Below are 25,951 nucleotides of genomic sequence, written 5' to 3' on the forward strand. Positions count from 1 at the left end.
GCCCCTTGGCTCCGCCCCTTCATCTATGCTAGGCTTGGCAGTGCCCGCTCTCAAAATGGCGGCGGCAGCTTCCCCGCGACCTCCTCCTATTGGACGGAGCCGGAAAGCGAAGGGACGCGATTGGCTGCGGGCCGGCAGAGCGGCGCTCCCGGATTGGGCGGCAGGCAGCAGCGCGCGGGCCGGCGCGCGGGCGGCGGCGGCAGTCCCGGAGCGGCGCCATGTGGAGCGGGCACGGTGCGCCGGGCCGCGGGGTCTGGGGGCCGCTCCCCGTGATGGCGGCAGCGCTGGGGAAGGGGGTTGTGTCCCCGCCACCGCGTCACGGTCCCTCTCTCTCCCCCCTTAGGGAACTTTGATGGCGGGTACGGCAGCATGGGCGGCGCGGGGCTCCCGGGCGGATACACGCAGTCCCCGGGCGGGTTCGGGTCGCCCGCCGGCGGCCAGGCGGAGAAGAAGCAGGTAGGGCGGGCGGGGGCCGCGGGTCGGGCCTGGGGCCGGGCCTGATCCGGCTCTGACGGCCCCTCCGGCCCTCGCAGCGGAGCCGCTCGCAGAACATCGTGCCCTGCACCGTGTCGCAGCTGCTGGCGGCCGAGCAGGTGGACGAGACCTTCCGAATCTGCGACGTGGAGATCTCGCAGGTGAGCACCGGGACGGCCCCGCGGAGCCCACCGTCACCGGCCCGGTGTGACCCTTCCCCCTCCGCCGCAGGTCACCCTGGTGGGCATCGTGCGGCACGCCGAGAAGGCGCCCACCAACATCCTCTACAAGGTGGACGACATGACAGCAGCCCCCATGGACGTCAGGCAGTGGGTTGATACTGATGTAAGCATTGGATTTGCTGTCAGCAGGCTTCTTTAGCAGCTTTGGGGGAGCAGTGGGGGGAGAAAAGCTTTTTCTTTTTCTCCCCACTTTGGGGAAAGTGGGTGGGGAATTATACAGTGTCTCGACTGGAAGAAACTCTTAAGGACCATTGATCAACTCAATTCTGAACTCCCTACTTCTCACGAAGCTTTTTGAGTATAGAAGGTGTGGCTTTTCTGGAAAGTATTTCAGGGATAACGTGTCCCTGAAATCCAAAGGAGATGCTGCTGTAGCAGAGGTCTCTGGTGTATATGACTGTCTGCCTGTTTAGTGTAGCTGAGTTCAGTTGAACAGTTTGGGGAAGGAATCAGGCAGGAAGTTCAGCTGATTTACTGCAAGTTTAGTGTGACGTAGGAATGCACATTGTTTGTGCTTGCTTCAGATGAGCCTGCTATGCTAAGCTGCTTATTGTGACAATTGAGAAATGGAAACAGGAAAGAGCAAACCTGTTTTTCCCTCTCTGTTAGGAGGCAGGAGGTGAGAATGTTGTGGTGCCTCCAGGAACTTATGTTAAAGTAGCTGGTCACCTTCGGTCGTTCCAGGTAAGGTTGTGTTACCTGTGTGTGAGTCTTGCAGGACCTGTAGCACTTCACGTAGCACATGTGGTGTAAATACTCAAATAATGGTGTATGTGCATTAAGGCAAGGTGCAGTTAATCCCCAGTTGATTAGAGGAGTGATTCTGTCTCCATTGTCTTTCAAAATCACATCCCTCCCCACGGCTTGCTTGCTCCCAGTGGGATGGGGGAAATCAGAAGGGACAAAGTGAGAAAAGCCATGAGTTCAGATAAAAGCAGTTTAATAAGTAAAGCAAAACAAGGAATTCATTCCACACTTCCCATGGGCAGGCAGGTGTGCCTCTTCCTCCTTCTTTGATCAGTTTTATAACTGAGCATGATGACACTGGCTGGTGTGGGTTCTCCTGTGGGGCATGGGAGTCCCAGCTGTTTCCCCTCACAGCTCCTTGTCCCCTCCCAGTTTAATACTGTGTGAGGAGCAGGAAAGCCCTTGGCCCTGTGCAATGACTAAAAACCAGCCCATGCTACTGTACCCCAGCCAAAAGCAGCACAAGATGTAGCTCAGAAGGTTTAGGATGAGCTGCATGCACAGAAGTTCTCTCCCCACTGCTGTCCCACACTCCTGGAGGAAATGGCTGGGTTGGCTGTTAGGCATCTTCATGTTCCTGAGCTGTAAATTGTTCTCTTTGTTTTGTGTTTGTTTGTGTTTTTTTTTTTTTCCTCTGAAAGAATAAGAAGAGCTTGGTAGCATTTAAGATCATGCCTCTGGAAAACATGAATGAGTTCACCACACACATACTGGAAATTGTCAATGCACACATGATCCTCAGAAAAAATCTCATGGTATGTACAAAGACCCTGATTCCATCATGGCCCTTCCTGTGAGTGGTGATCTCCCAAAAAGGGACCTTTCACTGGGAAAATTCCCTCATTGTGGGGCTGGAGAGTTTAAAGCTGGGCAGCACTGAAGGTGTAACAGGAGTCCTGTCTTCCTTGGAGAGAGAGATTGTATTGCAATCTGCTTCCATAAGAAGCTATTTTTACTCTCTGGCTTGGAAATAACAGTGAGTCTTTAACTCTGCAGGCTTGGGCAGCCTGGCTAACCACAGCACTTTTATTCTCCTAATTCCAGTCAGCATCGAGAGGGCCACAGTCATTTTCCTCCACTGGCATCAGCGACATGGGGGGCTATGGAGGAGGTGGCAGCCTGCCAGTGAACGGGCTCACAGCACACCAGAGCCAGGTGGGTGCCAGCAGCTCCTCTGGGAGCACAGCACTGCCACCAGAGCTCCTCTGATGTGAGCTGCTGTGCTTCTTGCTCATCCAGGTGCTGAACTTGATCAAAAGCTGCCATGTCCCAGAGGGGATGAGTCTGCAAGACTTGAAGCTCCAGCTCCACGGTTTGAGTATGTCAACCATCAAGTAAGTGTGTGTAGAAATGAAGGATGCTATGGGAATCCAGGCAGTCCTTCCAGAGGGGACAGTGGACAAGCCCTGACACTCACCTGTGAGTCAGGGTGGGTAATTCAGGTGGTCCCAGCAGCACAGGAGCCAGAGCTTTTGAAAGATTCACTGCCCTGAGTGAGCTGTTGCCAGTTGCTTTGCTTGTTGTTGTTATAACAAGCTGTTTATCAGTTCAGTGGCAATGTATTGCCGTCCCTCATTAGCATTTCTCCTGTTTAAGGTCTACCTTGCTCTCTGCATACTGATAAAAATCTTGGAATAGTCTGTTCTATTCTACTTCACTTACAACGTCTCTTACAACGTCTTCTTGAGGCTTACCAAAGTTGTCATGACCTTCCATAACCTTTGTGTGTTCTGTGCCCTCTGGAGCAGGGGACAGAGCAGCCCCCCTGTTCAATACCCCTCTGGTGGGTACTGCTTAGGGAGAGCAGAGTGGTGACTCAAGCAGAGTCTGAGCTTCAGGGAGAGCACATTGCCTTAGCTTTGGAGAAACTTCCTCTGTCATTTACACTGCCCATGGGACAGAGACACCAAGAGCTTCCCTTGGCAGCTGCCAGGAGGGAAATGTGGGCATGGGGTCTGTAAATGGGAATTCTGTAAATCAAAAAGGTGATCACTTACCTCCCTTTGCTAAGTTCTTAACCAGCTGTGGGGTTTTTCTTCAAGGCAAGCTGTGGAGTTCCTCAGCAGCGAGGGACACATCTACTCCACGGTGGATGATGATCACTACAAGTCAACAGATGCTGAGTAAAGTTCCTTCCATCTGCCTTTAGTTCCAAGCAAATGTTTGTCCATATTTCAAGGTACCTTGCTGAGCTCTGTTACATGGAAGGTGAGCTTTGCTCTTTGTGGGAAGTCCTGGTTATGGGTGAATGCCAACTCCTTGGAATTCAAGGATGAGCAGGACGTGTGTGATTCTGGTAATTGGACCTGATTCTATGCTGTGACCATGTGACTGAAAGTATAAACAGACATGGGAAAACTGAACTCAAAGCTTCAGAGCTTTCACTTTGTTTTGGCTCCTTAGAGAGTGCATGGTAGAAAGAAGAGCCTCTTTATTATTTGTCTTTTATTTCTAGAGCTGTTTCTAACTCAGCTTCCATTCCATTTTCTTCACAAAGTGGGTAGCCAAGAGTAATCTTCCACTGATGTACAGCAATCATGAGAAGATGTTTTTATTTTTTAGTTGGTGCACTTAAATCTATATTTGTACTAGAGCTGATCTTGTTAACTAGAGCTTTTGAACTTTTCCAATAAAATGTTAACTTGGGGCGCCTTGCATTGTTTGTGACTCTAGAGGCTTGTCTGCCTTGAAGAAGAAAACTGCTTGACAAAACCTGGGGATAAAAGCACAGCTCATACTTTCAGTTTAACTATTGTTATTTTTTCCTTAGCTTTTTACTTTCGAAGGTTCAAACTGAAGTGAATGTCTGGCCAGTGAGAAATTAAATAATTGTACTACTGAAGAAAAGAACAGTGTTCCAAATAGAGCCAGAACCATTTCTGCCACCAGAACAGCTGCTCTGCTGTGCAGTGCTGACCTGTCCTTCCACTGCAGCTTGATAAATGGCCAGGGACATGGAGCCTGCTTGAATAGCAGTGTGTGCACATAGGGCACAGTTCAGAGGGCTCACAGTCTGGTGAGCTTTGGGTGTTTAGGTAGGGCAGAGTTTCTGTTGCCTAGGTCTCACAAAGGGACTGGCAAAGGCAGTTTCTTGAGGCCACATCCATGGTGCTGGCAGGGAGACCCAGGGGCTTTGCTCTGCTCTGCCAAGGAGTTCGTGCTGGGGCCCATCCCAGTGTCCTGCTTGGGTTCAGTGGCCCAGCTGCAGGCCGTGGTGCGCCTCAGTGGGTGAATCATGCAGCAGGTGTGTAACAGGTGAACCTTTGGCTACGGCATTCAGCATACCTAGAAGCCAAAAGTAGTGTAATTTCCTTTTTGTAGGAGGTGTGCCGGTTAGGAAGAAAATCCCCGAGGGATTTTGGATGTGAAGCTGAATGGAATTGCTTGTCAGGAGAGCAGTTGTGCAATTGGATAAAGGGCTGGGCACGGGGCTGCGACGGCGGCGGGAACGGAGCTGGGGCGGTCACATAACCCGGGGCGGACACACGGCCCGAGGTGGGGCTGCCCGGGGGGGACACATGGCCCGGGGCTGCCGGTCCGGAGCCTTCACACAGCCCGGGTGGAACTGCCTGGGGGGACACACGGCCCGGGGCTGCCGGTCTGGGGCGGATACACGGACCGGGAGGATCTGCCCGCCACGGTCACAGCCCAGAGCGGGGCTGCCGGTCCCACACCCCGAGGCCGTCCCACGGCCTGGGGCGGAGCTGCCCGGGGCGGTCACACGGCCCGGGGCTGCCGATCTGGGGCGTTCACACAGCCCGGGGTGGGGCTGTGCGGGTCCCACAGCCCGGGGCAGAGCTGCCGATCCGGGGCGGTCCCACAGCCTGGGGTGGAGCTGTCGGTCCCGCTGCCCGGGACGGACACACAGTTCAGGGCGTTCACAGCCCGGGTGGAGCTGTCCGGGGCGGTCCCACAGCCCGGGGCAGAGCTGCCGGCCCGGGGCGGTCCCACAGCCCGGGGCAGAGCTGCCGATCCGGGGCGGTCCCACAGCCCGGGGCGGGCCCCGTCCGGGGTGAGTCCGGCCCGTGCCGGCGCCGCCACCGCCGGTTCCGGGCCGGGCTGTGGGACCCCGATGTCTCCCCGAACAGCCCCGCCGCGCTTCGGGCCGCTGCAGTTGGTGCTGGCGGCGGCGGGCACGGCGGCGGCCACCCTGGACGTGTTCATGGACGGCTGGGTGGCGGCGCAGTACGCGCGGCACGGCCACCCCGGCTGGGCCGCGCTGTCGCTGGCGCTGCTCGCCGCCGCCTCAGCCGCCGCCCAGACCTGCAGCTGGCTCTGGCTGCGCTCCGACCCGCCCGCCCTGCGCCCCGCCGTGCCCGTGCTGCTGCTCGCCGCCCTGCACCTCCTACAGCTCGGCTTCTTCTTCAGGTACGGCAGCCCCGCACCGAGTTTCCCGCCCGCCGCCGGACTCCGCTCCGCCCCGGCCCCTCCCGGCACCCGTGGATGGGGGTGAGCGCAGCCTCGGCTGTCGGCAGGGCCAGGAGGCTCCAGCACAGAGCCCGGCCCGGAGCCGGATGAGGAGTGTCGGTGGAGCGAGGGAAGTTTCCCTCGGGCTCTGCTCTGTGTCCCGGGGCTGCTGCCGCTGCCCTCCGGACAAACGGAGCAGCGCCCCGAAACCTCGTCACGGCCTCGGCACTTGAGGGGAGCAGCGAGGCCGAGCCGGGGGAAGGGGATAATCCAGGGAGATCGATGTTTAGTTTTTTACACTTGCATCGCGTGGCTGCTGTGGTGTGTGATTTGGGCAGGGGGAAGGAGGGTTTGGGCACAAATCAGTGGGTTTGTGGCCCTTTCAGGAGTTTGTGGCCCTTTCAGGAGTTTGTGGTCCTGTCAGGAGTTCATTGAGCTGTCAGGGCAGCGTGGGGACCAAGGTGTGCCCTGCGTGCCCCTCACCACAGCTGCTCCCACACAGGTGCCTCTATGCTCTGAAGGTGGGCTGGAGGGTGTGCTGGGCCAGGGCAGAGGAGGAGGATGAGCAGAGACACATGGCCTTCATCTCGCACGACATCAGCATGCTGCGTCTGTTCGAGACCTTCCTGGAGAACACGCCGCAGCTCACCCTGCTGCTCTACATTGTCCTGCGGACCAACAAGGCTGAGATCTCTCAAGGTGAGGGGACTGGAGCCAAGGGAGGGGATGCAGGGGTGCAGGCTTGGGTGGAGCAGATCAGAGGGTCTGTCCAGGAGCTGGAGGACCCAGCAAAACACCTGCAGTGTCATTCTGCTCCTGTGTCACTCCTTCCTTTGACGTGTCACGCTATAGGGTAGACCCCTGTCCTGCACTCACATGCCCCAATGAAGCATGCTGGGCTTGGGGTGGGGGGTTTGAAGCTGTGGGAGCACTGTGGTCATTCTGTTATCTGCCCCAGGAGAGGCTGAGGGTCAGGTGAGAAATCAGGCACATTCTGAGGAGTAGGGAGGTGCTGATGTTGGTGTGGGTGAAGCACACACTGAGCAGGGGCTGTGGTGCCCTTCTTGGGGTGGGGAGCGGGTGTCACTGCAGGGAAATGGGGAGCCCAACAATGGGGGAGCCAGCACTCAGCTGCCTGTGTGGGCTGAGGGATTCCATGCCTGGGAGATGGGCTCTGCAGAGCTGTTCAATCCCAGCATTTCTTCCTCATCTTCTGAGCAAGGCCAGGCACCAGCGTCCTTGTCCTCAGGGAGGGCAGAATGCCAGGGGACAGATGCAGGTGTTGATGCTCTGACCCTGACAGCAGCTGCTTTGTGAGCTGGGGGGAAACTCATCTTAGCAGTGGTGGGCAGGGAGAGGTTTGAGCCAGGCTGGGCCACCCCTTGGTCCCCCCTCAGCATTTTCACTGTGGTGATGTTCACAGAGGTCCCAGGATGAGGGAGGAGATGAGAATCTTGACTCCATGTGCCAGAAGGCTGATTTATTATTTTACTATATATATTATATTAAAAGAAAATTATGTACTAAAACTATACTAAAAGAATGGAAGAAAGGATTTCATGGGAAGGGGAGGGGAAGGAAGGGAGGAAGGAAGGAAGGAAGGAAGGAAGTGTTGGAAGGAAGGGAGGGAGAGGTAAAATCTTGTGACTGATCAGAGAGTCTGAGACAGCTGGACTTTGATTGGCCATTAATTAAAAACAGCCACATGAGACCAATCAAAGATGCCCCTGTTGATTCCACAGCAGCAGATAATTATTATTTACATTTAGTTTCTGAAGTCTCTCGGCTTCTCAGGAGAAAAAATCCTAGCAAAGGATTTTTCAGAAAATGTATCTGTGACATTTTCACCTGTGTGTTCACAGGCCTGGGGATGGTCACGGCGTTCCTGTGTGTGTCCTGGTCTCTGCTGGATTACCACCAGTCGCTGCGCTCCTTCCTGCAGGACAAGTACGAGCTGAGCTGGAGCTCCTCCATCGTTTACTTCCTCTGGAACCTCTTCCTCATCTGCCCCCGCATCCTGGCGCTGGCGCTCTTCGCCCTGCTCTGGCCCTACGGCATGGCTGTGCACTTCTCCCTGGTGTGGCTGGCCATGTTCCTGTGGGTCAGCCTGCAGGGCACAGACTTCATGGAGTCCCCGGGCCCCGAGCAGCTTTACCGGGCCGTGGTGGCCGTGATCCTCTACTTCAGCTGGTTCAACGTGGCGCAGGGCAGCACGCTGCACCGCAGCCTCATCTACCACGGCTTCATGCTGGTGGACAGCACCCTGCTGGGCCTGGCCTGGCTCTGGGGCCGGGCTCCCGAGGAGGAGGAGGAGCACTCATACCTCATCCCCGTGCTGTCTGCAGCCCTGCCCTGCTACCTGCTGGGGCTGGGGCTCAGGGTCACCTACTACAAGTGGCTGCACCCCAACGTGCGGGTGCGGCAGGAGGGCAGATACGATGAGGTGGATGCCAATGGAGGGGGTGATGGGGTGGAGTTTCGCTCGTTTTTGGAACCAGACCTGGTCAACAGGCGGATGCAGTGGCTGGCCCAGAGCCACTTCTCCTTGTCCCAGCCAGCACAGCAGCACTTCCTGAATGGAGATGCTGCTGTGGAGTCTGCTGTGTGAGGGCAGCTCCTCTAAAGGGACGTGAGGGGGGAGGTGGACATGTTGGTGTGCCCCTGGTTGTGCCCCCAGGCTGTTGTTTTGGACAGCTGGAGGGAGCTGGCAGAGACCAGGGGTGATGTGCAAACACCCAGTGAGTCCCATGGCACTCAGCATGGCTCCCATGGCTGTACCCTCGGGGAAAGCCACAGTGTGGGGGTCCAGCACATTGTAGCATCTGGCTGCACTGCTCTGTCTACTTTTCTTGTTATTTATTTGTAGCTTTTTCAAAAAAAAGAAAAATGAAAACAAGAGCACTGGTTTATTTTCTCTGTGCCTCTCCTGTGCCTGCTGCTGCCAGTGCTGTGCTGGGATCTGGGTGGTGGGGCCGGGAGGATCTGTTTCCTCCATGGTTGGGGCTATCTGACCTTTCTGTTTCCAGCCAGGCTTTTCCCCCCTGTGTTGGTTTAGGTGTTAAGGTCAAAGCTCACCTGTTATCAGTGTGCTCAGGGAGGGCTGTGCTGGGAGGAGTGGCTGCAGGGTGGCTCAGGGCTTGGACACCTCATGCTGCCCTGGCTGCCATTCCCACCACCACAGCCTGGGCAGGGCTCCCAAGGCCACAGCATTGCTCAGCCATTGGTGGCTGTTGGTGTGGTCAGCGTGTGCCAGCTCCTGGGCACAGACACCCAGCACTCCCCAGCTGGGGCTGCCTCCCCCCAGCTCAGTGCCCAAACCCAGAGCAGCCCCTGCCCTTTGCTGTTGCCCAGCTGGCAGCTGGGGCACATCCTGGCTGCCCACAGCACTGAGCTTTGGCTCCTTCCCCCATCTCCATCCCATCCCTGCCAGGAGGAAACTCCATACCAGGGAAGGCATCAGGATGCAGCTGGAGGAGCAGCTGAAGGCATCTGCTCACAGCTGTTTCACAGCTGCTCCTGTGAGCAGCTCAGCCTGCCCAATGCCAGCAGCACAGGGTGGGAGAGGGGCATTGCCTTGTGCAAAGGAAAATGGGAAGGGAATGTTTTGTGCAGGAGAACACTGAGCAGGAAAACAAAAACACCACAGCAGGGCCCAGGAGCAGGTCCTGCCCCACTGGCTCCCCAGGATCATGGGGGCTCTGGTGGCTGCACTGTGACCTGTGGCACCCCAAATGCTCCTGGTGCTGCCAGACTTGGTTTGAGCTGTCACAGGGGCAGAGAACAGGCTGAAGCACTGACTATAGAAAATAAAGACTTTATTATTTTTTCCAGTTCACAGGACAGTTCCCATCACAGACCATGAACAGGCAAAGGCCCCACAGGCAGCAGCACCTGAGATCACCCTCACAGCAGAGCAGCAGAGCTGCTGTGGGCTCCAGGGTCCTACTGCTTCCCACCAGGGCCAGCACAGACATCTCCCCAAGGGCTCTTGGAGGCAGCAAATATTAGTGGATCAGGTGGTTTTTAAAGCCTCTGTGGCTGTGTTGAAGCTGAAGGGGAAGCCAGCAGCACCCAGGTGAGCTCAGTGCTCTGGGCCTGCAGGCTGACTGTCCTTCAGGTGTTCAGGTTTGCTCTCCCCTTACCCCTGACCTGACTGTAGCTGAACTGGTGACAGAGACAGGAGAAAATCAATGCTTGGACAGAGATGCTGTTGTTGCCTCAAAAGAGACAGGAAAAGGCTTAAATCCAGCCAGTAGAGGAAAAAATAAAATAGCCAGGTCACCCCTTTATTAACAAACACAGAAATGTACCATCAACCTCCTGTTATAAAAGTACTTTACATACATTCAAGGAAACATCATATAAATACCAGTATGAAATGTCAGTGGCTGCGAGTTCCACACTCAGCTAAAATTTTAGCAACATCTTAAAATTTCCTTAAAACATTTGAAGTAAACAAACACAAAGCACAGCCAGCTGCCAGGCAGCTCAGGCCTGCAGGTGCAGCACCTGCTGCCAGTGCCTGGGCAAACCCAGCCCCTCTCCAGCACAGCTCTGCTTCCCATGGCAGCAAAGCTCGTGGGCTGCTCGGCTGTGCCGGTGGTGGGAGGTTAAGGCACAGGTTTTAATCCCAAATTCAGCCAGCTGGAGTATGAGATATGCTCCCAACAGGCTGCTGCACAGGCTGGGACAGCTCCCCAGCCTGCTTACAGGAGACCTTTGGATGGGCTGAGGGATGTTCAGCATCAGCACAGACCCTTCTGTGACTAAAGTGAGTCCTGATCCTCTGGTGACGTTCCCAGCCCTGGCAGCAATGAGGCTGCTCCTCAGCACACAGGGACTGTGTGCACTGGCACTTCACAGGGACCCCAGAGGAGCTGGAGCTGCCTCAGCTGCCTTGAACAGGTGCAGACACACCTTGGCTCTCCACTTGGTGCAGACAGAGAACACCCCTGGGTGCTGCTCCCCTTCCCAAACTGCTGAGCACTCCCAGCACAGCCTGTTTGCCCCCTGGGCAGCCCAACACCCTCTGCTGAGCTGCCCAGCAACACCCAGAGCAGATTCCTCAGAGTTTCCTCATGGATGAGCAGCTCCCACACAGACAGCACGTTCCTGCTGCAGAGCTCCTGGGGAAATACACATACCCTGTACCCACCTGGCCGGGAGCTGAATGGAAAACAGATCACTCCTGACTCCAGTGACCACCCTGGAGAAAGAGAATCGCCTTTGATTCCAATTTAATTAATCTAAAAAAACCCCAAAAAACAAACCCAAAGGGAAAGTGGAGCTGGTTCCATGTGAAATAAACCTCCCAGGTCCAGTCCCTGAGCACGAGGTATCCAAACCCTGGCTCCAGGCACCTTCTGCCCCCTGGGCACTGGAGCTGGCCCAAGATGCCCCCAGGGCACAGCAGAGTCCGTGCAGAGCTGGCCCAGCAGCTCCCCCTGCACTGATGGAAATTAACCTTCAGTAATTAAAGCCGTGAAAGGGATGCAGCAAACACATCCTGCCTGTGTGGGCACAGCAGATGGGTCAGTGTCCTCCTGCAGTGACAGACCTTCAGCCCAGTCCCCCAATGGCTGCTGTGGGGCTGATGACCACGATCTGGAGGGGTCAGGTCTGGCTCTGCAGGAGCAGCAGCAGCAGGTTCTGGGGCACAGCACACTCCTGTCCTCAGGGCTGATCTGGTGCCATCAGGGTACATGGGGGAGACCCCCAAACACAGCCTGAGCTGGCACAAAACCAGCCCAGCCCTTGCTGGCTGTTCCTGCCCAGGGAACAGGTCACTGACTCCAGCCTCTGCTCTTGGACAGCTGCAGAAAAATCAGCATCACCATCCCTCCCAAGTGCTCCATGCTGCCAAGTCACAGTGTCTTAGAAAATTAAGTCCCTCTTAACAAGGCATTTTGTTTGTCACTATGTAGTTAGGCTAATGCAAAGAATGTAAGAAAATTGAATCTGATTCTACTCAAAGGAACTTACAAATAGGGTCAGGAACACAGAGGTGAAGGGTATACCATAGCCAGAGCCTTCTCTGCAACATTCATGAGGATTTAGGAATTAGATTATTCCTAGTCCAGCTGAGGACTCAGTTCACATCTGAGCAGTCTGCACCAGTCTGCTGTACCTGATGTTCACAGGCAATTTCATTTTTATTTGCAGGGAACATCTGTGGGATCTACAGTCCAAAGGCTGAAATCCAGTGATCTCCTGCTGGCTAAAAGGGCTTCTGCACTAGAAGCCACTGGGATCAATTCAGAACACCAACACTTGCCTCTACAAGGAACCACATATTCCAGAAGCATTCCCTTACGTTTATATTTTCCAGTAATCCCACACTGAGGAAATAACATAAGGACATTGTAATAAATTAACTGTTTTGAACACCCAGGGAAGGAGAGAGGACACATTTTACAGCAATAGAGGTATTTTTGACATTTTCATTAATATTTCCTATGAAAAAAACCCACAGCTCTTCGGCTTTGCAAAACAAGGGAGGTTCAAGCTCTGCCATCAGCGTTTTCCTATAAAAATAAATTTTTGTGTTTACTTGGGTTCTACAACTAAGCTGAATAGAAAGAAGAAGGCTCTTACACATAAATCTGCTGTTTTATGGCCCCTCTCTGGAAGCCAGAGGCATTCAGCTGGCTCTGTAAGTCCCTTCTGCACACAAGCTCTAGCTCTGCTGAGTCTAGCGCTTCTTCACAGCACACCTTGGACTTGGCAGGGCCTGTGCTCCCAAGAACAACCTGCTGTCATTTCCCACTGTACAGTTTGCATTAGGTATGTTTTCTTCATCAAGCTGAAAGGTGAGTCCCCAAACACGTGAGATTTCTGTCCCCCAGGAATGGAGAGGGCTGGCAGGAGCTGCAGTCGTGTCTTTGCTCCAGCTTCTTACAGGAAGTCCAACTCAAGGGCTTGGTGAAGGGACACGAGGTCAGCGTGGTTTGTGATCCTCCAGAAGGGCATGTTGTGCTGTGAAGAGAGAGCACAGCCAGGTTCATGCAGGGACTCCCAGCTGAGGTGGAAGCATGCAGGGCTCTGCAGGGTGGTGGTTCTGAGCTCACCACTCTCAGGACACACCTCAGCCACGTGCACATCTGGATCTGGAGCCCATCTCATGTGCACAGCTGTGTGTGACAGGCACCAGCACTGACTGACAGCTGCTCACCATGGAAAGCTTGGCTGTGAGCTGCTGCTGCAGCCAGGAACGCCTGTGCAGGGCTGGCAGCTCTGGCACAGGGCAGAACGTGTGAAGCCTGCAGAGTCAAGGTCCTGACAGTCACCTTTGCACTCACTACTAATTAGCACAACTGAACAACCCATCCAGGCCTGTCCAAGCCAATCAATCTCTTTGCTCCTTGTTTGTAATCAGGCTAATGGCAGGTGCTGTATTGATCTGCTGCTGATCCTGAGCCCTGACTCCTCCACACTCCTGAGGAACTGCAATACCCTGACAGTCACAGCCTATGATCAGCATACAGAACCACAGAATCATCAAGGGTGGAAGGGACATCCGAGATTGTCACCATGATACTTTCTGAAAAATCCTCTTTGCCCAGGATTTTCTCCTGGGAAGCTGAGAGGCCTCAGAAAAGAATGAAAACAATAATTTTCTGATTGCTTGGGAATGTGATCTGGAGCTCATTTGCCAACAGGTGCATCTTTGATTGGCTCCATGTGAATTGTTTTTAATTAATGACCAATCAGCATCAGCTGTGTCGGACTCTGAGGAGTCAGTCATGAGCTTTCAGGATCATTCTTGTTAAGCCTTCTGATGTATCCCTCCTCTTTCCTTGGTATAGGGATGGGATGGGATGGGATGGGATGGGATGGGATGGGATGGGATGAGAAGAGAAGAGAAGAGAAGAGAAGAGAAGAGAAGAGAAGAGAAGAGAAGAGAAGAGAAGAGAAGAGAAGAGAAGAGAAAAGAATCAGCTTTCTGAGAACACGCAGTCAAATTCTCATCTCTCACCTTGTCCTGGGGACCTCACAACACCACACAAGATCACTGAGTCCAACATGCTATACAAAGACACTGCTGACAGGAACAGTGTCATATGCAATCCTAAACTACAGTAAAAGAGAATCTTTAAGCACCCAGGAGCCAGAAATCTGCCCATCTTACCACAATGGAAGATCTCTTGCATCAAAGGCAAACTTCGCTCCTGGCTGCCCTGGCCTGAGGAGCTCAGCTTGGAAGGAGATTCCTTGTAGGGAAGCCTGGCAGGAGTTCCCTCTGCAGTCACACTGTCACACCCACCTGCTTGGCTGCCACCTCCTCGTCACGGCCGTCTCCGATCACCACGTACGTCACCTTCTTCCCAAAGCGTGACACAATCCTCTCAAAGCAGCTCTCCTTACCTGCCAAAGACAATCCCCCTGTAAGGAACCTCAGGCACACAGAAACAGAACCTCAACAGCCTCAACAGCTCCCTTCCTCCCAGTACAGAAACACTTCTGGTCTTACTGGGCAGGGACAGCACCCAGTTCAGCTCCCAAGACCAGAAGCCTTCATCAGGTGGATCACAGCATTGGCTGCTCAGCTGCACAAATGGCATTTCCCCTTGTCAAGATCCCAGCTAACCCTCAGCAGATGGCACCATGCCAGACTTGGCACACTCCCTTACCTATTTTTGTAGCACTATAAATATTTTCAATGGGAAACACCTCGCCCAATCCGTACAGAAGAACTTTGGCAAGAGCTGGCATCAGCTGGGTGGTTGTGATCAGGATGTTCTCACAGTTTTTTCTGAAAGAAGAAAAACACTTGTAACAGCACATCTACAGGCAGGGGTGCCAGGACTGCTCCAGGCAGTCTGATCAGCTCCCCAGGTGCCAGGTGCTTTGTTGTCCTGCTTTCAGGAGGCATTTTAGGACAAGGTTTTGCAATTTTTGCTTGTTTGCTTCTGGCAGAATTCCCTGTCAGAAAAACCATTTGGTGAGCATGGGGACCTTGCTAATTACAGGTGCTGCAGCAGAGACACAGGTGATTTTCTTGCCCTCAGACAGGGGCAGTGCCCAGCACAGTGCTGCACCTCAGGGCCAGAAAGGGCTGAGAAAGCCCCACATGCACCTGCAGGTTCCATACCTGGACTGGATGAGCAGCAGGGACTTTAATGCAGTTTCCAGCCAGGAATCTGTCAGCACTTCTATGTCAGTCCTCAGTCTCTGCAGAGCTTCCCTCTTCTGTGGGCTGAGCAGGCCTGCAAGGTGAGGAACACGTGTTTGCCTGGCAAGCCTGACACAGGGAGGGCTGTGCAATAAATAACACAACTGCCTGCAACAGATAACTGCCTGCTCTGCAATAAATAACACAACTGAAGCCTCTGGGAGCTGGACTGTCTCAAAGCAGTGAAAGAAACCAGCTCCCAGTGACATGAATGAGCCCAGAACTGACTTATCTGCAATCATTTCAAAGCATTTTTCAGGACACAGACAAAGACACTTCTCTTGCACAAAGCACTTGCAGTAGCAGGGGTCCAAGGCCACAGAGCAGGGGAAGGAACTCCTACAGTCTCCCTCTCTGACTTTCTGCTTTCCAAGGACCTTTTCCACTTTAAGCCCTTTTATATATATATTTTTTAACTACCCCCCTTATTTTATTCCCCCGCTTGTAATTGCTTTTAGATATAATTTTCTTCAAGCCTCCAGTTTTGAATTAAAAGCAGACAGAAGTGAAGCCCATTTCTGCTCCTGACAGTAAACACAGCAAGAAAGGAGCACATGGAGCTTGCACATCTCTCCAATCTCCATCCATGAGGTTTGAGCCCCCCCTCACTGCATCCTTCTGCTACACTGAGGCCACAGAGGGACCCAGAGGCTGCACTGACAGCTGCTTCATCATGCAGCTTTCTATAAGTCCTCAAAAACTCTGCATCTATGTTTCCCACAAGTAAAATATGAAATCATGATCTGATTCCCCCTACAAGTAATCAGGTAACTGCAGCACACTGAACTGCAGACCTGTACTGGCAGATTTTTAAGGCTGAAAGCTGTAGCTATGAACACCTGGTTTTTAGAAAATATGTCCCAAAAATACATTTATCAAGGTTTTTGTTTAGGCAAAGGGTAGCCAATCCCACAACCAACCAAGCCAAGCCACCCTACCAGGTGAGCAATGTTCCTTTTATGGGGATGGCAATGCCAAGATTCAGACAAAACAGAAAATTCATCTCCATTTGCTCACTGTGGTTTGCATGATTATGACTGCTTTGGAGTTGAAAGGGAAGTGAAACTCGAAGGCTTTAAGTGACTTAGTGGAGAGAGAGGAGAGAAGTCATATCAAACTGGCTTTAAATGACTTTGTGGAGAGAGAGCAGAGAAGTCATATCAAACTGTGGGCCCGACAGCCCAGGGGTGACCGCTGTATTTCCTGACAATGAAATGAGCAAAGGGACTTTGTGCAGACATGAATGAGAGCTCCTGAGCAGCAGGGTAAGTTCAGGCCACAGCTGAGCAGGGTGCCAGGCAGCCTTTCACACCCAATTAGCAAAGGGACATTATCTGCACCAAACCTTTGCCTCTAGGACTGAGTGCCCATCCTTACCTGCATGATAAATCACAGCCTGCACTGGCACACTGCTAGCTTTTGGAACAAGAACCCTCTTAGATTCCATGGGAATCTGATCCCAGTTAGCACTAGGAGAATGCTTTACTCCTCATGTCACACAGGAAGGGTGGAGTCTGGCCCCACCTCACACCCTCAGTGCCCACTCACCTCCCACGTTGGTTTTGTACTTGTTGTAGATCTCGCGGACCCGGCGGTAGCGAAAGGCCAATTTCCTCATCCAGTCCACGCCCTGCACTCCCACTGAGGAGCTGTGGTTGGCATTGCTGCCCGAGCCACTGAACCCATCCGTGGAGAAGTTGTAGTTGCTGTTGCAGGAAAGCAGATGTGTTAGCTGTGTCACTGATTATTTTCTGAAAAATACCTTTGCCAGGATTTTCCTCCTGAGAAGCTGAGAGGCCTCAGAAACAAAATGGAAACAATGATTATCTGATTGCTTGGAATGTGGTTTGGAGGTTGCTGACCAACAGGTGCACCTTTGATTGGTTCCATGTGGGTTGTTTTTACTTGAAGACCAATCATGGTCCAGCTGTGTCAGACTGTCTTGTGTTTTACTATTCGTTCTTTTCTAGCTTTCTGATGTCTCCTTCCTTCTATTCTTTTAGTATAGTTTTAGTTTATCATTTCCTTTTAATATAATATATATGATAAAATAATAAATCAGCCTTCTGAAACATGGAGTCAAGATTCTCATCTCTCCCCTTGTCCTTGGGACCCTCACACCCACATTGGGTGTGCCACAGCAGCAGAAGCACTGAGGCATTTCTGGTGAGGCTGCTGATGGCAGCAGCTGGAGAACAGCTCAGAGAGGAGCTGCACAAGCACCTGGGGAGCAGAGCCTGGCTCCTGTGGGAATGCTGACACCCAGCTGCTGCACGGATACAACTCCTCTCACACCCTTCACTACAAAACCTTCCTTTACTCTTTGGCTGCTCACTCCTCTGCCACACAGAGCATCCTTCCCACTGACCCCTTCCCCATCCTGCAGCAACAAACCCCAGCACACCTTCCAAACACAGCACCCATGTCCTTCCATCACAGCTGCAGCTCCACAAGCAGAGCTTCACCAGTTTATAACTGCAGAAAGCAAGTCCTGCTTCACCACTTTTTCTGCATTTCTCTCTCCCTGACAGATCTTTCTCAGACTTTTTTCATGAGCCAGTTCAGCTCAGTAAAAAACCTTCCTCCCCCTGTTTGATAGTGAGCACCACAAGCTCTCAGAGGGATGCAAACCACAGGGGGACTTCCAAAGGTCAAGAACATGGAATCACAGGATGGTTTAGGTTGGACTGGATCTTGAAGATCATCTCATTCTAAACCCCTGCCACAGGCAGGGACTTTTTCCACTAATCTGAGTAACCATTAGATTAGGTTACCAATCTAATGCTGTCATCATGAGATCTGCAGTGCTGGCTCTCCTTGTCACTGAGCACTGAGCAGCATTCAACAGTGGACAATGTAAGTCACAATATCATTTCAAAACTCTTAATGCTTTGTAGGTCTTTAAAGAAATGCCCCCCAGCAAACAAACACTGTGCCAGGTTTCATTCCTGGCACAATGCTGAGCTCCATCCCTGAACCCCATCTGCATTTGAAGTCTTCACAAAACCTGAGTACATCAGCAACACATTTCCTGCATTCATCAGTACAACCTTAGATCCTGGCCATTGTCATCAGATGCCACATCCTCTATGTGCACCTGGTCACACTCCTGGTAAAGACAAAAAAACCACAAAAATAAAGTCACGTTGTGGTAATCCAGAAACACAATGACATTTACAGATTAAAGAAACTGTGATAGAAACCAATCCCTTCACACTTCCCAACAGCAACAAGCCATGCCACAGTGAGAAGAGCTCATCAGCTCAGAAATGCAAATCCAGGATGGATCAGACATCACTGTTTTTATTTGTACAGGTCCAAGTAAAAACCCAGCAGAAACTGAGAGAGCTCCTGACACTGGAAGGCTGCAGAATTCCTCCCAGCTAAGAGTGCCCCCCTGATTTGGCTGTGCTTACTTTTAGTATATAATTTTATATAGAGAGTATGTAAGAGTATATATATAAAGTACATAAGAGGCTCTGAAGCACAGAGGCCTCACAGAGTGAGGTGTAATTCTGACATGGTAATGTGGAGTTCTGCCTTTCAAACATTTGCCATGTACCTCCAAGTCATTGAAAAACAAGTGAGTATCAGCAACTTCAAAAATCATCTCCTCCATGGACAGACCTGAGCCAATCACTAGAGTTGGATCCTGGAAAAAAACAAAAAGAAAATGCAAATGCACTGTGGATACAGGCAGGAAGGAATTGTCACAAATCTCTCATCAGTTAAATTGCACAGAGTTTCCACTGTATATCAAACCTGGCATAATTCCAGCTACATTCAATGGTGTTAACTGCAATTTCCCTAGTATTTTAAACAACTCAATTAAAAAACCAAACCCTTCAGTGCCCCACAGGAGAGACTGATATATTTTCACAGTCAGCACATACAAAACATTCAAAAATCTACAATGTCTTTTGGGAGAGAAAAACCACTTCTTTCCCCTATGTGCAAGGACCTCAGTTATTCCCAGTGAGGGTGAAACAGTTTGACAGACTTGCATTTTAAGAAGGGACATGGTGGTGATGTCCATGTCCTAGCTCTGTATAAAGCCAAATTTAGTTCCTTCCCTGCCCCAAACTGCCAACAACTTAAAAGTACCACCACAGAGAGTTTAAAAAACCCCAAACTATTCCTTCTCCAAAGACTAACATTCAATTCTGCACGACAGAAATATTTCTTCCATGGAAAATTCAGTATTACCTTGCCATATTTTTGAGCATAAGACCCTGTGAGAAGAGAATGGAAGATGATGATGGTCTCATCCAGGTCCCAGAGAAACACCCTCTGCAGAGAGAGCAACAGGAGGTTAGAGCTGAGAGATTCCAGGCACTGAACTGCAATAAAGGAACAAGTTTTCATTTTGTGCTTAGCTGCAGTATGCTCTAACAGGTATGAACAATTGTCATCCTAGAGGCTGAAAACATTCAATTCTTCAGTTTATTGCAGGGCAGTTTATTTATAAGCACACATTCAGGCTATGGCTGTTTGGTCAAACTATTTCAAAAGCTTCTCTTGCTTTTATAGTTATGAAAATGAAGCTTAGAGTGCTAATGAATTTTAGAGTCGTGCTGAGGTGAAGTGTACTTCCTGTGATCTGGAGAGCACCAGTGCATGCCCTTGGTGTTTGCCAGAGAAACCTTTGTTATAAATAAGGCACTGGGCTGCCACGAGGAATGGCAGAGCTTTGGTACAGAGGGACTTTGAGAGCTGGGCCAACAGGTGGGGTGGAAAACCCCTCACACTGGTTCTGAAGGAGCTGGAGGGCAAATTGGACACCAGGACAAGCCAGCAGCACTCTCTCCCTGTGGAGCAGGTGATTCTCCTGCTGGAGTGTGCCATGTGTGCCAGAAAGGAGGTGATGTCTCAACCTGTTTGGCACTGGGAAGGTGACCCCAGACTGCATCCCTGGTCCCAGGGGTCTGTGAGGAAATGAGAGCTGCCAGCAAAACGCTACTGAGATGGTCAGCAGCCCACAGGAGAGGCTAAGGAAACTGGGATGGCTTCTCTCAGCAAACAGGAGACTAAAGGATATCCAACAGGAGACCACAACTAACTGAAAGGGAACTGCAAAGGAGACAGAGACAAATTCTTTTCAGTAGTGGCAGATGGAAAATTGCTGTGGAAGTAGAAGGGGAAATTTGCAGCATGGGAGATTGCAAGTGGAGACAGACAAGCTCCTTCCCTGGGTGGATGTGGCAGTGCTGGGACATCACTGGGAACAGGATCTCACTGTCTAGGTACAGGATCTGCAGCCCTGGAGGCTCTCATAGCTCAGGCAGGCAAAGCCACAGCCCCAGTGCTGGGGACTATTTACCTCCAGTTCACTGTCCTGGGAGGAGGAGGTATCTGCTTTCCTCTTCCCTCTGTTCTTTCCAGGGATGTTTTTTCTTGCTTGCTCATCTAACTCTTTACTTGCTGTTGCTCTTGGTAGCAGAGGACTTGTGGATGCATCTCCTGGAAGAAAGAAATCACACAGCTCTCATCCCCTTGTGTCCAAAAACAAACACCAATGCAGCAAAAGCTAAGATGTAACTTTACTATGTGGATGCAGTAATAGTTGAACCTTGATTAGAACACAAACCATTGTCACCGACATTTTTTCATAAAAATCCTTTCTTTAGGATTTTCCCTCTTCTGGGAAGCTGAGGCCCCAGAAAGAGAATGCAAACAATGGTTATCTGCTGCTGTGGAAAGCAACAGGTGCACCTGTGATTGGCCCACGTTGCTTGTGTACAATTAAGGGCCAATCAAAAGACAAGCCTTTCTCTGGGACAGATCAGAGAGAGCTCCTTTGTTATTGATTCCAATTTCTATTCTTAGCTTAGCAGCTTCTGAACTTTTCTCTCTACTCCTTTTAGTATAGTCTTAATGTATTATATATCATAAAATAATAAATCCAGCCTTCTGATCTTGAAGCCAAGATTCTAGTCTATCTCTCTCACCCTGAGGAACACTTGCAAAGCCCTGTAACAAACCATGATTTCTTCATCCCATCATTTCAAAACAGCTCTGTCTCCTCAATTCAGTCCCCCAGAACTGAGCTATTGCAACAGCTACTGCCTGCAGAGCAGAGCCAGAGCAGAGCAGTCATTTCACTACTCTATTACTGGAGTTCCACTACTGGAACTACTCTGTTACTCGACTATGTCTATTTTATTTAATAGAAAGTTGAATATAAAAGAGTAACAGTGATGATGTTGGCCCTGGAGACAGCCTTGGCCATGACCAAGCAGGATGGCCATAAGTGACAGGGAGATGGGATGGAGCCTGTTCTGCTATGGCTAAGAACACAATTCCTAGGGACAGAGGACACAGAGCACATCACCTCCTGCATCTTTCTCTCCTGCAGGCAGGTGTTCAGAGTGCTCCCTCTCCCTGGGGCACACAGAGCAGTGCTAGGAGTCCTGCAATGGCAGCAGTAGAAGGTTTTTGATACCTCAGTTTGGCTGGCGCACCATAATACTCTGCACCCAGGAGGTCTCAGGAAGGTTCTGCCAAGGAAGGCCAGTACCCAGCATGCCAAGATGCTGCAGGTACCCTCTGGAGATGTTTCCCCACACCTGCCCCTGCAGTGTTCAGGGGAATTTCACAGGGAATTTCAGAGGGATTCCACAGCCCCAGCCTCACCAGAGGAAGGTCTCTGCACTGCCCCAGCTGGCACCAGGGCATTTGGTTTCTCCTCTGGGAACGTGGTGGTGGCCAGGGCCAGGCTCTCTGTGCTGCTGTCTGCTGGTGGCACCACTCCAAAGCCTGAGCTTGGGTAGCAGGTCTGATACTGGCTCTGGCCAAGGATGGTGTAGGTAGGATATTCCTGTTGGGAAAGAGTTAGTGATGGTAGGATACCTCATTAGAAAACACTCTGAACCTCTGGCTTTTGTACAAGAAATTCCTGTCACAGACACATTTTATGAAAAATCCTTTGCTAGATCTTTTCTCCTGAGAATCTGAGAGGCCTCAGAAATTAAATGTAAACAATGATTATCTGCTGCTGTGGAATGCAACAGGTGCATCTGTGATTGGTCTCAGGTGGTTGTTTCTAATTAATGGCCAATCACAGTCAGCTGGCTCAGACTCTCTGGTCAGTCACAACATATTATAATCATTCCATTCCTTTCAAGCCTTCTGATGAAATCCTGTCTTCTATTCTTTTAGTACAGTTTTAATATAATTATATATATAGTCTTACATTTAATATATTTTAAATATATATTATATATATTATTTTTATGTATAATATTTTATATAGTTTTAATATAATTATATAGATAATAAAATAATAAATCAGCCTTCTGAAACATGGAGTCAAGATTCTCATCTTTTCCCTCGTCCTGGGACTCCACCACAATATCCTGTCCAAAAAAATCCCAGCAAGAGCACAGGCTGACTTTATGCTGTTTCATTCTGCATATGAAGACATTCCCAAAAAGGGCTGACAGCTCTGGCTGCCCAGTGGCTCCTGCAGAGGACACCAGTGATCACAGGGCCATTCTTCTGCTTCCAGTGGCTGCAAAAATTAATTCATAATGACTGAACAGACAACAACAGGAGAGTTGAGTGGATGCCAAGACATCAGTGCACTCTGTGCTCTGGAATGTGTGGTTTTGTCTTGCATTTGACAGTGACAGAGAGTGACCTTGGGCCTTGCTGAGGGCACAACTACAGGATAAATGGCTCTTAGTCATGTGCTGACTTCATCAAGCAATAATTCTGCATGCTGGAAGGCATCCATTTATGAAAAGCACTTAATTCATTTAGGAGACTGCTCAGCACCTGGAGCTGTGCTTGAGGATGTCACCTTCTGCTACTGACAGTAAAAAAAGCAAATGTGTCATCACACTAATCTGGTACACAGTGCTCTCCTGATTCCCTTGAAGAGCAGCCTGGCTTTGTGCACCAGGAACCCTGGTCTGAAATACTAAAAGAAAATATTTTTTTCCCCTTACAGTTCCAAACAAGTTAATGTTTCAAAAGCAACAGCATAAGCACAGAGGGATTTTTGTGCATCCATTGCATTTTCCACACTTCCTGTACTCTCTTTCTGAAAAGCTGGACACTGAAAGCTTCCTCTGTATAACCAAGAGCTCAGAATGGCTGTTAACCACCCACAGAGGAAAAAGGCAGGGAGAAATGGTCTCTGTTAGCTTGCAGGGATTCTCACTTTGTTCTACTCTACCATCAGAATGCACACCCTAATTTATTGGGTTGGGTTCGTTTGGGTACAACCTCATTTCCTATTCTTGCTGAGGGAGAACAAAGGTGTCAAGAAAACACCCAACTCTAATCCTCCCTGCAGGTTTAGTCCTCAACACAGCTGGATTGGTTCTTCCCCTCCACCTCTCCTGCAGAGATCTCAGTTTTAGGACTCACCTCACAATCTGCAGATGAGACAACAGCTCTGAACAGATGGAGTGAGTTTGTTGCAAAGGCCAAAGGGAGAAGCATCATGGTCAAAGAGACAGCAGGAGTGATTTGGTGATTTGAGTTACACCCTGAGCCCCACAGCTCCAGTACCACAAGTGATATTTCCATGATAATTTTGATCAACTTGTTAAACAAAGGTAAAGGAGATGGTACATATAAATTTACCAAGGAGGTTTTACCTGTGAGATGCTGGCTACTGCTGATGTGGAAATATTGACAACAGTTGAGGATGTAGAGACTGGACTGGCATTGGTAGTTGATGCTGTAAAATTGAGAATTACTGCATTAAATATTCTAGAAAAGCAGAAGAAATGAGAAGTTGTGAAATAAATACTTACTAGGCAAACGTGCAAGCAGCACTCTGCTACCAACACCCAGAAAAGGACTGCGGTGTGTTTGACACCAGATTTTGACACATTTCAGTTGGGTTTACAGGAAAGAAGAGCAAGTACATCTTTAAAACCAGTCCTTTCCAATGGTTCAGAAACCTTTTCCCTCCATGGCTGCTAAGCAATTGATGTAGAATTAAAAAGGTTTTACATATTTGATAAGACAACAGTCCCATTCTGATGATCAATCAGTAGCAGATGAAAATGAATCAGAATAAATCAAGAAAAAGGACATGAATGTGTTTAAATCAGTTCTGTTAAAAATGCATCAAACTTAGCATTTTTAGTCTAATTAGATTTAAAATTTAAGGAAACATTAAGAAGTTTTACATAGTAGAAACAGAGTGTTTCCTCCTGGAGAAAGTGAGCATCTCTCCCAACATCCCTGTGTCTAGAAATGCTTTTTGGATGTGATTTTCTGAAATAATCTGTCAACAGCTCACAGGATGAGTTCTTAGGGATGTGTAGTTGTTGGCACCAACTTGAAGATGTTTCCTAAGCTTTGTGTCACTGCATTCAGCTCTCCCAAAACACAGAAGGGGCTGCTAGAGCAGCACTTGGGAACACCAGTGGTTTAGCAGTTTTTGGGGGATTACAGACACAGGGCCACTCCATTAAACATTCCTCAACATGGAGGTTTGGGACTCACAAGAATAACAACAAATAATTAAACCAGCAGGAACAAAACCAGAATGTACAAAACCAGATGCCACCAAGAACTATTTTCTAAACCACCTTCCTCTGCACACAAATAAAACCAAAAAAATCACTTTCAGATGCTTATATAGACTTGCAGAAATTCACAGTATCCCTACCTTACCATCACTCTGAGAAAAACCCATATTTTCTGCAAATACCACAACATAAAATTCACTCCAAGAACTCAAACTTCTGAAGGATTCAGTCCTGCTCCCCCAGGAAAACAGACCCACCATGAACTCTTAATGAGTGTATGTTGTGCTATGGGAAGCACCAATACTACCTGGTGCCTCCAGGAAAGAGGAATGCATCCAAAATACACCTCAAAAAAGTTTAGAAAAGAAACAGATCTTAAAAGATGTCTAGAAATACACAGGATTTACAGGAGATGAGAAATATGAAGGGTGATGTCACTGATACATTTTATGAAAAATCCTTTCCTTAGGATTTTTTCCTCCTGAGAAGCTGAAGAGGCCTCAGGAACAAAATGTAAACATTGATTATCTGCTGCTGTGGAATGCAACAGGTGCATCTGGGATTGGTCTCATGGGGTTATTTATTTCTAATTAATCGCCAATCACAGTCAGCTGTCTCAGACTCTCTGTCCGAGACACAAACCTTTGTTATTCCTTTTTTTTTTCTATTCTTAGCCAGCCTTCTGATGAAATCCTTTCTTCTATCCTTTCAGTATCGTTTTAATGTAATATACATCATAAAATAATCAATCAGCCTTCTGAAACATGGAGTCAGATCCTCATCCCTTCCCTCATCCTAACACCCCTGTGAACACCGTCACAGGGTGACATCTCTGTGGAAGCAGAAACAAAGGGAAGTAATCAGCCCCAGAAACATTTAGAAAAAGGCAAAATTGCTGCACTGAACAGCAATAATGGCAGTGAAGACACTCAAGGGCCTGCAGCAGTTCCACAGGTATTGAATCCCAGCTGTGTGAGCCCAGGAAGCTGCCACAAACACTCCTCATAAACAACTGCTCAAAACCAGGGGCAGTTTCCAAATAAAGCTCCTTCCTTGCACATTATGGAAACTATCAGGGTGTATCACCTTAAAAGAAGGTCCCTTCCTAGGTCCCTGTGAAGCTCAGCTCTCCAGAAAAGACCCTTGCTAAGTGAACAAACCTGCAGCCAGAGCAGAGCAGCTCTCTGGAAGACAAACTGTTACACCACTGCTCTCAAGACTGCTATGGAGAGGAAACAGAAAGTGATTCTTATCTGTAATGCTCTGCACAGGCTGCTTCTCCACTCAGATTGATTACAGAAGTTAAGAAATGAGAAAAAAGCTTTGGCATTCCCTCACATGGACTTCATTGTTTATTTTAACTCTGGTCTCCCTCCAACAGGTCTTTTTAATAATCCTGTATCTAAACATTGCTTCAT

General features: G+C 50.0%; 3 protein-coding genes across 4 annotated transcripts in view; 2 read left to right on the forward strand and 1 right to left on the reverse strand.

Moving 5' to 3' along the window:
* The first annotated feature begins 169 nt into the window (after positions 1-169).
* On the forward strand, positions 170-4,118 carry RPA2 (replication protein A2). Its single transcript, XM_054292575.1, has 9 exons — positions 170-234; positions 344-456; positions 534-635; positions 706-819; positions 1,326-1,400; positions 2,105-2,218; positions 2,508-2,618; positions 2,703-2,797; positions 3,506-4,118. The coding sequence occupies exons 1-9, from the start codon at positions 219-221 to the stop codon at positions 3,588-3,590; spliced, it is 825 nt and encodes a 274-aa protein (XP_054148550.1). The 5' UTR covers positions 170-218; the 3' UTR covers positions 3,591-4,118.
* Positions 4,119-5,535: 1,417 nt separating this feature from the next.
* XKR8 (XK related 8) lies at positions 5,536-8,692 on the forward strand. Its single transcript, XM_054292605.1, has 3 exons — positions 5,536-5,831; positions 6,373-6,569; positions 7,733-8,692. The coding sequence occupies exons 1-3, from the start codon at positions 5,536-5,538 to the stop codon at positions 8,476-8,478; spliced, it is 1,239 nt and encodes a 412-aa protein (XP_054148580.1). The 3' UTR covers positions 8,479-8,692.
* A 2,774-nt stretch (positions 8,693-11,466) lies between these two features.
* EYA3 (EYA transcriptional coactivator and phosphatase 3) overlaps positions 11,467-25,951 on the reverse strand; it is a 40,984-nt gene continuing 26,499 nt past the window's right edge. For both annotated transcript variants that reach the window (XM_054292583.1, XM_054292582.1), the window contains 11 exons: positions 23,649-23,731; positions 21,676-21,859; positions 20,363-20,502; positions 19,249-19,332; positions 18,605-18,694; positions 18,093-18,151; positions 16,591-16,748; positions 14,962-15,076; positions 14,501-14,622; positions 14,134-14,234; positions 11,467-12,845 (listed from right to left, as the gene is read on the reverse strand). In XM_054292583.1, the coding sequence (XP_054148558.1) occupies positions 12,765-12,845; positions 14,134-14,234; positions 14,501-14,622; positions 14,962-15,076; positions 16,591-16,748; positions 18,093-18,151; positions 18,605-18,694; positions 19,249-19,332; positions 20,363-20,502; positions 21,676-21,859; positions 23,649-23,731 (1,217 nt within the window). In that variant the 3' untranslated portion in view covers positions 11,467-12,764. The remainder of the gene's footprint in view (positions 12,846-14,133; positions 14,235-14,500; positions 14,623-14,961; positions 15,077-16,590; positions 16,749-18,092; positions 18,152-18,604; positions 18,695-19,248; positions 19,333-20,362; positions 20,503-21,675; positions 21,860-23,648; positions 23,732-25,951) is intronic.

This window comes from Melozone crissalis, unplaced genomic scaffold, assembly GCF_028551555.1.
Source record: "Melozone crissalis strain CALT ecotype California unplaced genomic scaffold, PUWL_Pcris_2 ptg000111l_1, whole genome shotgun sequence".
NCBI lineage: Eukaryota > Metazoa > Chordata > Aves > Passeriformes > Passerellidae > Melozone > Melozone crissalis.